The following is an 11,553-nucleotide window of genomic DNA, read 5'->3' as shown; positions in this document are numbered from 1 at the left end:
TGGGATTATCCATGTGCTCGAGCCTTATGGTCTAGCAGCCCCTTCCCGGTTATCGGTGGTGTGGGGATGGGTAATTCAATGAAGGAAATGATTGATTGGGTAATTTCGATCTTACCTGGGGAGCTTACTTTCCAGTTTCTTGCTTTCCTGGGTTGTTTGTTTGAAGGCATTCGAAAAGCTATGAATGATCTCCTCGATGTTTTGCTGACATTTCATCGGTGAGGAAATACATCATGGGCAGGTTTTCGAAGTCTACATTGCTACTGGATACAAAGTTGGGTGATAAGCGGTGTGCTACGAGGGGCATTCCGTTTGTTTGCAGAATCCTAAATTCTACTAATTTGATATGCCTTATGAACGCCTCATGGAAGGAGGGTGATGCTGGGATTGTTGTGGGAATGCTCGACAGAGAGAAAAATTATTCGTTATGGTTTGCTAAAAATTGCAGGACCTCCTCGACAGCTGAAGCGAAGCTCATGGCAATCTTCTGGGCGCTGCAACTGGATAGGGAGGTAGGTTACAGGTCAATTGTAATTGCTTCTGAAGCGCTAGTGGTGGTCAAGGCTTTGGATGAGAGCAGGTGCCCACCGATTTGGGATGTTAGGCCTTTGGCAATGAAGGTTATACAATTTTGTAAGAAGTTTGATGTTTGTAATTTTAGTCATATTTCTCGTGTAGACAATTTTGTTACTGATTCCTTAGCCAAGAGGGCTAGAGTGGAGGGTCACTGTAATGGAATTATTGGTAGGGAGGGGTCCCTGTTATCTGGTGCAATGAACTTCCTTTGTTCTTTAAAAAAAAAAAAAGCAAAACAACAGATGAACTTTTTTTTTTTAACAGAACTAACATATGAACTTGAGAGCATATTTGGAGTTTGTGTCCGTATAAATTAAAGAGAATTATTTGTAGAATGACGAATATACCAGTGACAAGTTCTAGTAACAAGAAAAAGGCAGGTGTTACGTGATGAGGAAAGGCCAGTTATTGATTCTCAGAAACTATTCTCGATACATTCTCCTCAACAGTTAGTACGTTCAGCAGCTTTGAGGTTTTCAATTTGAGGTGAATATTGGAGACAAATTATATTTAAAGGCCACCTGTACTAGCTTTGGGACCTTTACTAGACTGTTCATCTAAAGTTATTATACCATCAAGTATATTGAATATCTTGTCACCAGAAGTCTTTACACGAGCAGAGACCATCTTTGAAATGGTGAAAGCGGTTTCTGTCCCTCACCACAATTTCTCGATGATATATCTTAGAGATGAACTTAGTAGCAGAATGACAATCACTACAGACTCTCAAGTTCTTTACTATCCGAATAGGAGTTCCTGGTGGTGTATTCAGGAGGGCAAAAGCAATAGCCAGCTTTTCACTGTGTCTGTTCAAAGCATCTTCCTTGTCTTCTTCATCAATATCTAGCATTACCTCTGATGTACTAGGAACATGACCAGCTCTCTTCATCTCCCTCCTCATCTCCTCCACCATCTCATAAATTTCTTTGTACTGTTTATGTGACTTGTCGCCAGCCACAAACTCATAAATTTCACTATCTAGCTCAATCATGGTGCTACCAGGGATCTTTTTCATCCCTTTCTTGTCCATCATTTCTCTTACCTTGGTTTTCTTCTCCCAGTGTGACATTTTCGCATAAATGTTGGAAAGTAGTACATAGTTGGACTCCTGCATCGGTTCATTTGAAATCAAGCTTCTGCTGATGTTCTCTCCCAGCTTGAGCTCCCCATGAGCACGGCAAGCATTGACCAGAGTTCGCAAGATTATTGAATTGGGCTCAAAGGGCATTTTCTGAATGAACTCCACTGCTTCCTTGACAAGTCCAGCCCTGCATAACATATCCACCATACAACCATAGTGTTCTATCTTTGGAGCAATATCATAGTCTTCTGTCATTAAACTGAAATACCCTCTTCCTTTATCAACTAAACCAGAATGACTACAAGCAGAAAGCAACCCAATAAAGGCAACGTTATCAGGAGTCATCCCACTTTCTATCATTTCCTCAAACAAAGAAACTGCCTCTACACCCCGGCCATGCATTGCCAAACCAACAATTACAGAAGTCCAAGAAACTATTGTTCTTTCCCTCATTCTTCTAAATAATTTCAAAGCTTTATCAACATCACCACACTTGGCAAACATGTCAATGAGTGCATTACAAAGCTCCACGCTTCTCTGAATCCCTTCTTTATCAACATAAGACTCAACCCACTTCCCAAGCTCAAGGGCACCTAAATCCGTACATGCTGAAAGAACTGATACCATTGTAATCTCATCCGGTCGGACTCCAGCAATCTGCATTTTCCTAAACACATCAACAGCATCCGTAGATAAGCCCAGACGCACGTACCCTCCAATCATGGCACTCCACGAAACAGAATCACACTTGTGCATTTCATCAAACAGATTCCGTGCATCCTCAATAGCACTGCCACAACAGCAATACATGTGAATCATGGTATTTCGAACATGAACGTCGTCGTCAAATCCAAACTTTACCGTTGACCCATGAACCGCTTTTCCTAAACCCAAGTTTCCAAGACCCGCGCACGCCTTGAGAACAAAAGGGTACGTAAATTTATTAGGCAAAATTCCATATCCAAACATAGAATTGTAAACAAACAAAGCTTTCTCCTTTAGATTGCTAGTATGAGCATAAGCTCGAATGAAAGTATTGAAAAGGAAAGCGTCGTAGAGACTTGAATCGGCATCCATGGAGAACACGAAGGAAGAAGCATAGTCAATTACACCAAGTTCCGAAGACACGGCGGCGAACTTAGTGAGAACCAGTGGGTTGTTTCGCAAACCCAACTTGATTATTCGAGCAAGGAGTTGAGAAAATCTAGGAAGACTGTTACAGACTTCGATCAGCGATAAGCAACTCTGTTCCGCCAATCTCTTGCTACCGGCATCGGCACCGACGATTGACTCGGTAACTGTACGGACAACTCTACTCTTAACATTTTGGAATTGCATTTAACGAAAAATAATTTCACAGAAATGTCTGTTGAATCTTTAGAAGTTTCTAACCACTTAAGGCCATTTTCAGTGTCTGTGATTTGCATGGAGAATTGTTATTGTATATATTTTTTTATTTTAGAAAAATAAAAATGGAAAACGTGGGAGCTAGTTAACTGGTCGTTTTAACTACCCAAAAAACAAAAATACGATTCACTTTTGCCACGTGGATGGTCATTTTATAGCCACGTCACTTATCTTCAACCTCAGAATATGTATAAAAGACTTTTCGGAATTCTGATTTCTGAAACTTCTTTTTCATTTTTTTGAGTGACTCTGAAACCTGAAAGCTCCAAAAACGTGATCAAGCTTACGTATAGAAACAATGAGAAGAGTGTTTTCAATCTCAGGGTTTCGATCTCTAGGGCTTGTTCGAAGCCCAAAATCTCATTATTCTCCCGTCATTGCGCTTCGCTCATATTGTCAGCCACTCCATCTTTCTCAATCAAGCTCTTCAGGTTCTTATTTCTTTCTCTGTATGTGTATATACACAAGAAAATTATTTAAATTTTCTCTCTGAGATTATGATACGGATTTTCTCGACCAGGGCCGCTTTCGCAATATAGGAGTCTGGTTGAACAAGGGAAGCTACAACATGATCCGAATCAGGAAAGAGTTGCTTTGGAATTGGAGAATTTGCTTGGGAGATTGGAGCGGTATGAAAGAGAAATGGAGGAATATCATGTACAATTCTACCTTCTTTATGTTACAACAATGCGTAAAGCCTCACTCGCTTTGTCTTATTATGTAAGTTTTTGTGTTTTTTTTTTCCTTCTGTATTTTCAGGAGAAACTAGCAAAGTGGGAGGATAGCAGGGAGAATGAGCGACGCAGGATTTTAATGGAGGAAGCTGAACTTAAGCAGCAGGACTCATGGACATCAGTAACCAGGCACCAAAGTAGACTTTTTGGGAGATGGATGTTTAGGTAACAACTATCATCCCAATTATGACCAGTAGTTTATATGAAATAGGACGTGTTCTCTAACTAAGTGGACACAATCAAGGTTTCTCATGATATCAAAAAGTTTGCATTCTTCAACTTAATTTCGTTATTTATTATATCTGGTTCAGTAGTGATACTAGCTATAGCTTTTATGCCTTGTGTTCTGTTAAATTTTATTTTCGTGTCTGATGTGAGATGGTTATGGCTCCTGTCTCAGTATGTGTCTCGTTCAGTGTTTTGCACAAAATGTTTTTCTCCTTTTTAATTTAATCAATGGAATTTTGCTTTACTCAGGAGGAAACCTGATAATGTAGAACCAGGAGTGGGCAAATGGGTTTCATACCTGAATCGAGAGAGGAAGTTGGATTCGCTTGTTGGCTCTCGTCCCACTGCTCCTCCGGCTCCAAAAGGACTATATATATGGGGCAATGTCGGAAGTGGTATTTTCTTAATGAAACTTTCTAGAATCAATACTTAATCCCTCATCAATTATATATTGTACTAATAGACCTTTGAATGTTCAAATCACACTGGACTGCATTAGGGTCACCCTTTTAGCTCATCATATTCATTGAAGCTACTCATATAGTCACTAACTAAATTAACTTATGGGTGTATCAGGAAAGACCATGCTTATGGATATGTTTTATAATGCCACTCAAGGAATTGTTAAACATAGACGAAGATATCACTTTAATGAGGTAAGCTGTCGTAGGAACAAGTGATATGCAAAAAACAAAAATCAGTTTATATTGATGATAGCCCAAGGCTCTAGAACTACCCAAGTACAATGATAGATATTCGAAAGATCTGCTAGCTAACCCCTTGAGCAAAGATGCTCCACTGCTTAGAAAAGTTGTTGGATATCATTCTCATGCCCATCCCTTTTAATCCTTTTCTCCTCTTTTGAAAATATAAAAATACAGCACAAACAGAAAAAAGCACCTGCATGGAAAGCAAGGTGGCTAACAGAAAGTCTCTCACAAAAATACCCCACCCAAAGCTGACTTACCTAGATGTACTGAGTTATGCTCGCTTGTCTATCTTGTTTTTGTGACTCATTCTCTCTACTCTATCCTTTGTTTTTATGCTTCATGTACATGAAGTATTATGTGGTCTATCAATGTGGCATTTCAAGTTTGCAGTACACATAATAAGTATTCATTTTTTTGTTGTCCACTTATGTTCCTTATCAATCTCGTATATGCATACTGAAAGTTGGTTATGGAAACTATTCTTTGTTTATATGGTTTAAAGTTTAGCTGCAGTTTCCAGAAAATATAAAACATACACACAAAGCAAATTATGTGTAACTATCTCTATCTGCAGGCTATGCTGAAAATTAATGAGCAGATGCATAAGATATGGAAGAACCAAGTGGAGGGAGATTCATTACAGTCAAATGTTTCTAATTGGATTAGAAACCTTCCCTTTGATTCAAAAGTAAAGGAGTGGTTGGCTGCCGAAGAAAGATACAAACAGGATGTTCAGATGAAAAACATTCTTCCAGATGTAGCAGATAAGCTTTTCATTAGTCAGCAGGTTGATCTTAAAGGAGCTAGCATTCTCTGCTTTGATGAAATTCAGGTAAGGCTAAACGTTTCCTATATAAGCTAGCATAGATGCAGCTTTATTAGGTGGAGTTTCATATTAAGTTTTACCTTTGGTTCCAAGTTGTTTGCCTGTATTTTTCTTCATGTGCACATGATTCTACAATCTCAGTTTACGGCATTCACATTCTATTTTTGACTTTAATTTGTCGTGCTTTCCTTTCAGACTGTTGATGTATTTGCTATTGTGGCATTGTCTGGGATTCTAGGCAGATTACTAAGTACAGGAACTGTTCTTGTGGCAACTAGTAATCGTGCACCAAAGGACTTGAATCAGGTCAGTGTTGAGAAAGATGATTGTGATGAATTGTATTTCATTGATTGAGAAAATAGTTACAGAGTAGTATTTATAAGTTACATTAGTTAGTAGATTAGTTATAATATTAATTGTTCAGGAAGCTCAAATACAGCTGGATTAACTAACAAATCAGTGCTAAACTAACTCTAACTCTAACTACTTCCTAACATCTTCCCTCAAACTTAGGGTGGAAGAATCTTCTACTCTAAGTTTGGATTGAAGAAGGGAGAATCTGGAGCAAGAAAATGCCTTTGTTTGGATATCTGCACTTGATCACAAGATGGCATATGCTTCACAATGAGCTGCTTGGAGATGACCTTCTCTCTCACAAAATAGAGATCATTCTCTATGTGTTTGGTTCGGGCATGCAACACAGGATCGGCAGACATGTGAACTGTGCTATAGGAGGTCGATATTGAGCTACACGAATGACTGAAGGAAGGGACTGAAGCCAAGTGAGTTCAGCAGCTAAGTGAGCAAGACTTCAGTACCCTGCCTCGGTATTCGATCGAGAAACTATTTGCGGCTTCTTGGATTGCCAATTTGCCATGAGATCAAGTTTGGACCAAGAAACACACACAGACCAGAAGTGGATTGCCTATCATCAGGGTTTGAAGCCCAATTAGCATCACAATATCCTGTCAAATCTAAGTTTGAAGCTCTCTTCAAATGAAGCCCATAGTCAATTGTACCCTTTAGATATCTAAGTAACCTTTTAACTGTTTTCCAGTGTGACTCCAAGGGATTTTGCATGAATTGACTAACTTTATTGACAGCATAAGCAATCACTGGTCGTGTGATGGTAACATACTGTAATGCACCTACTAAGCTCCTGTATAGGTGTGGATTTTGGATAGGGTCACTGCCATGAGCAGAAAGCTTTCCCCCCTATCTTAGGTGTTGGCAGCTCATTTGCAAGATGCATTTGTGATCTCTAAAGTATGTCTGTGATGTACTTCTTTTGGTTGAGCAGGATACGAATGGCAGTTGGTATTATTTGAATTCCCAAGAAATAATGGAGTGAACCAAGATCTTTGAGAGAAAATTAAAGAATTCAAGCTCTTGATCAGACCAGAAACTTCAGTAGGAGAGCTACCAGTGGACATGATGTCATCAACATACACACTAGAATGTATGTTGTGTGTTGTTGAGTGGCTCGAATAAACGACTGCGCTCTGACTTTGCATTATGAAAACCGAAAGGTAGTAATGTGGACCTTAACATACAATGCCTTACTGCAACTATCAAACAAACTTTGGTTGAGAGGAGTCTTCAAAACCAGGGAGCTGCACCATATAAACCTCCTCTTTTAAATGCCATTTAGAAAGACATTATTGAATCTAGTTGATGAATAATCCACTGGTTTGTGACGGCAACAGTGAGGATAACTCTAATAGTTGTAGGCTTAATGATAGGACTAAAATTCTCTTCAAAATCAAAGAAATGTTGTTGCATCTGATAAAAATAAACATCATTCCTAAGTTACCAAGGAATTCTTTTGAATTAGTGAATAAATAAGGAAAGTTCCATTTGCACCCCTCAAAATGATAAGTACAGTCCAATATTTAAAAAAATTAAGCTTAAAATAATTTTAAAATTCTCTTTTAATATTTTTTAAGAATTTTTTCTCACATTATTTTGTGTTAATTTCAACACATATTTTAATTTTAGTTTTAATTTCATATTTTTTGTAAATCATGTACAACTTTTTTTTATTTTATTTTTTGTTATAATATTTAAATTATAATTTATTTTTGTTTGACAGGTATATTTGTGAAAAATATGAGTTGGAAAAAAAATTAAAAAAAAAATATAATTAAAGATATATATTTTATGTATAATAAAAATTAGAATAATTAGCTTTTTTAGTACCTGTACTTATGACACTATACTATGATGCCCCTTAATTTATAAGTGTAGTTAAAAATACCCCCTAAAATATATCAGTTGGAATAGTATAATCCTTCTATCTAATTTTGTTAAAATTGACTAAAGTTGACTGTTAAATTAATAATGTGGCATTATACATAGATAGTAGTTGAAAAATTATATACCATTAGGAAAATAAATTACAAGTTATAAAAATTACAATCACAGGAAAAAAAATGAAAAATAACATCCCAAAAAATAGAATATCATTACCTTAATTTTCCAAAAATCTCATGTTCTTTCTAGTGATATCCATCTCTTCAAATACTGTAGAATCCTAATTTTACACCTTTTTCTAATTTGAACTGCTAAAAAACGATTGGAATTATTTTAATAAAATTATTTTTATTAAATTTTTTTAAAAGGTTATGAAATCATTTTTTAATCATCTTTCATTGTCAGTTATTATGCCACTTCATAGTCAATTTTCCCTCTAAAAAGAGATGAAATTACTACTCTATCCTTTGTTATAATACCACATCATCAATACAAACAGTATTTTTAAACAAAATAAACAGAAGGACTAAATGTATGCATATAAAATTATACAAGGACTATTTATAACAAGCTGAATAGATTAAGGGGCATAATAGTATAGTGTCATAAGTACAGGGGGTAAAAAAGATAATTATTCTAAAAATTATTGAAATAGTGTACACTTATAAGTTTTTGGGGTTGCAAATAAAATTCTCCATACATAAACTGATCTGTCTGCAAGCATTTTATTTAAGCTATAAAATTTACTTATTATTTATTATTGTATTGATAGTAAGGATGCTCTCTAGCACATTCAAAGAATGTTTTTACTCTGAATTTTAACATTGCTCTGGAAAAATGCTCATGCAGGATGGTATGCAGCGGGAGATTTTTCTTAAATTTCTTAAAAAATTGTATGGGCACTGTGAGATTGCTCTCATTGGAAGTGATATTGATTATCGCCGTCTCATAGGTCAAAGATCTATAGACCAGGTGAGGGTTATGCTGTTCCAGTTATTGTCTTGATATAAATGTATGATTAAATACCACATGCTATCATGGTCGTGTTCAAAGATCCCAATGACTAATTTAAATGTGAAGTTTAATTATTTGTGATTGTCCTTTGAATGATTTATGATCATTTGCCCGATCAGTTGAATGTGTCATCGATAGGCATCCTACATATCCACTTGTCTGAGGAGTTTAAAGAAATAATAACAATTGTTAGTTATAGAAGGGGTGTTGTGTGGCTGTTAGTGAAGTATAAAATGAGTGTAACCAGATTCTGCAATTAGTTTTAGACTTTGTGGACTTTGGCTAACTTGAATAAGCCAGCCACTGTATTGTTACTAACTAGTTTTGGATATGAAGCTTGGCTTTGAGTATAGGAGATTCTTTCATTGCACTAGCAAGTTCTATCAGCCTGACTGTGATTTATGGTATTTCCCCAAATATTTAACATAATGCATCGATCGTGCATCAGTTTTTCAGTTATGAATCAAGTAACAGATAATTATATTTATTTTAGAAATGTGGGATTCTAATTATGGTTTGAATTTTACTTATATGTTCAGGCTCACTACTTTTGGCCTCTGGATAGCATGGCTCTGAAGAATTTTGAAAAGATGTGGCATGAGAACACAGACCATGTAGGAGGCCAGATTGGCTCTGTTACTATTCCAGTAATGTTTGGAAGGTGCATTAAGAATTTAATATTATCATTTTCAGCAGAATCTCTACCATTCATTTTAATAACACTTGTTTCTTAAGTCAGAATGCTTGAGGTTCCAGAAAGCTGCAATGGAGTCGCGAGATTTACGTTTGAGTATTTATGTGGCCAGCCGGTATTGTTCTTTCCTGTATATAACTAGGCTGTGAATTTTTATGTTTTTTGTTCAATCATGTCTTTGGTGATTAATTGTCTATCCGAAGGAGGTCCCTGAAATTTCAGTCTTTTTATTGTGCAAATGTATAATCAAGGGACTGATATTCTGATTTTGTTGTTCCTTATATAAAACTTGCTGATAACATATGACTTCAACTTGTTTATCTTTAAGAAAGTGAGAAAACAGAAAAGAAGTTAAGCACCGTGTATAATTGAAATCTAAAGAAGAAAGTAGACTTTAAATAGAAAAATAAGTCTCTAAAGGCCACAAAAGGTTTTCAGTTTGAAAGTAAATATTTTATTCTGCTTAAAATCACTTCTTTTTTCTACTGATATTCTGCATGTTTATTGGAAGCTTGCTCTTCTGTTAATATGCTTTCTGTTACTTGATTGACTTCAGGTAGGTGCAGCAGATTATATTGCAGTAGCTGAAAACTATCACACAGTCTTTATATCTAATATTCCAGCAATGAGTATGCGCATTCGTGACAAGGTACTATTTTTCCTTTTGATGAATAATATCAAGGGCAGACAATGTACGTTTAATTAGTTGTTAGGTGTTTTTATGTTCACTGCAAGCTGCACATCATTCACCTAAGTCAGTTGAATTAATGGGACAGAAGTAATAGTAAAAGATTGTTTTCAACGACACCTAGATATGAGGAGAGGTAAAGAGAAAACTAAATTCCCCATTGAGTCAATGATATGTTTGCTGAAAAATTGAAATTTTTAGTTTCATTCGGTTGTATAAAATACAAACTTATTAGTATATGTATATTTGCTATTGATATGACTAATATTTTAGTATGAGTAAGAAAACTCAACTATGTCTTACACTATGTGCTTTGCATCTATTTTGGCAAAAATTTGCTCCAGGCAAGGAGATTTATTACCTTAATTGACGAGCTGTACAATCATCACTGCCGCCTTGTTTGTTCTGCGGCCGCTTCAATCGATGAGTTATTTCAAGGAACTGAAGAGGGTACACTTTTTGATTTGGAGAGGCAAGTATTATCCGTGTCATATTTGCTTAAGCACTTCATTTAAGTATTGTTCTTGTTTTATTATCATTCATTATTATTATTACTAGGTCCAGTATTTGTTCTTGTTCTCTTTTTTCTAGAATAAATCCTGTGTTGATAGTTTCAAACTCTTGTCCAAGCATGTGAAATATACCGTATAAATATAATTTTCTTTTTCTTTTTTCAGTTTCCAATTTGAAACAGAGATGGAAGGCACAAAGCTTCGTCGAAATGTTTTGGAAGAAGGGAATGTGAGTTCAGGAGGTACCTCAACCAGTATTGTTTCCATGTTGTCCGGCGAAGAAGAGATGTTTGCTTTTCGTCGAGCAGTAAGTGGCATTAGAATCAGAAATCTTAGAATTTTTATTTATACTATCCGTACAGTTAAGACAATAATGCTGCTTTCAAGATACTTTGTAAAGAATTGTAATTATCAACCATCCCACCTTAATATTTTAGATTATGTCTAAAAATTATTTAGTGAGAAATATAGAATAGAAAATCTATATCTACTGTGCTAGTAATATGTTTTCTGACGAGTGGCTGTGTATGCAGGTGTCTCGTTTGATTGAAATGCAGACCCCTTTATATTTGGAGGGAGTTGGTAGTCTCCATCCTTATTTTCGGAGACAATGCCAACAATCTGAAACTAAGTCTGCAAATTACTTGCAATCTCAGCTGTCACACTGAACACCACATCGAACGAGTACCAATTCTACTCTGAAATATAACTTTCAGTGTCATGTTATAATGGATAAACTTGTGGGACTTTATTTTTATTTTTATTTTTTTTTTGAAAAATTAAAATTAATAAAATCAAATGAAATAAAAGTTCAATTATTTTATTCTTTT

General features: G+C 35.8%; 2 protein-coding genes across 3 annotated transcripts; one reads left to right on the top strand and one right to left on the bottom strand.

The window, feature by feature from the left end:
- Positions 1-885: 885 nt before the first annotated feature.
- On the bottom strand, positions 886-3,132 carry LOC115712645 (pentatricopeptide repeat-containing protein At1g08070, chloroplastic). Its single transcript, XM_030640952.2, has one exon. The coding sequence runs from the start codon at positions 2,993-2,995 to the stop codon at positions 1,172-1,174; it is 1,824 nt and encodes a 607-aa protein (XP_030496812.2). The 5' UTR covers positions 2,996-3,132; the 3' UTR covers positions 886-1,171.
- A 148-nt stretch (positions 3,133-3,280) lies between these two features.
- On the top strand, positions 3,281-11,553 carry LOC115712647 (uncharacterized). Of its 2 annotated transcripts, XM_030640954.2 has the most exons (14): positions 3,281-3,495; positions 3,585-3,721; positions 3,824-3,963; positions 4,276-4,421; positions 4,603-4,682; positions 5,311-5,568; positions 5,758-5,868; positions 8,665-8,787; positions 9,369-9,490; positions 9,569-9,638; positions 10,080-10,172; positions 10,556-10,683; positions 10,889-11,030; positions 11,257-11,553. In XM_030640954.2, exons 1-14 carry the CDS (start codon positions 3,363-3,365, stop codon positions 11,389-11,391), a joined length of 1,818 nt encoding a protein of 605 aa, XP_030496814.2. In that variant the 5' UTR covers positions 3,281-3,362; the 3' UTR covers positions 11,392-11,553. The 2 variants fall into 2 exon arrangements, with proteins under 2 accessions (XP_030496814.2, XP_060970356.1); XM_061114373.1 differs by lacking the exon at positions 3,281-3,495 and having other exon boundaries at positions 3,585-3,693.

The sequence above is a fragment of the Cannabis sativa genome, chromosome 4 (assembly GCF_029168945.1).
Source record: "Cannabis sativa cultivar Pink pepper isolate KNU-18-1 chromosome 4, ASM2916894v1, whole genome shotgun sequence".
Lineage (NCBI taxonomy): Eukaryota > Viridiplantae > Streptophyta > Magnoliopsida > Rosales > Cannabaceae > Cannabis > Cannabis sativa.
This window is presented reverse-complemented; position numbering and strand designations above follow the sequence as displayed.

What these genes read in the sequence shown, in the direction of transcription:
- LOC115712647 (XM_030640954.2), top strand. Translation starts at nt 3,363, where the DNA reads ATGAGAAGAGTGTTTTCAATCTCAGGGTTTCGATCTCTAGGGCTTGTT. An exon ending in TCTGCTTTGATGAAATTCAG is followed by an intron (nt 5,569 to 5,757) that starts GTAAGGCTAAAC and finishes CTTTCCTTTCAG; the next exon opens with ACTGTTGATGTATTTGCTAT. An exon ending in ACACTTTTTGATTTGGAGAG is followed by an intron (nt 10,684 to 10,888) that starts GCAAGTATTATC and finishes TTCTTTTTTCAG; the next exon opens with TTTCCAATTTGAAACAGAGA.
- LOC115712645 (XM_030640952.2), bottom strand. Translation starts at nt 2,995, where the DNA reads ATGCAATTCCAAAATGTTAAGAGTAGAGTTGTCCGTACAGTTACCGAG.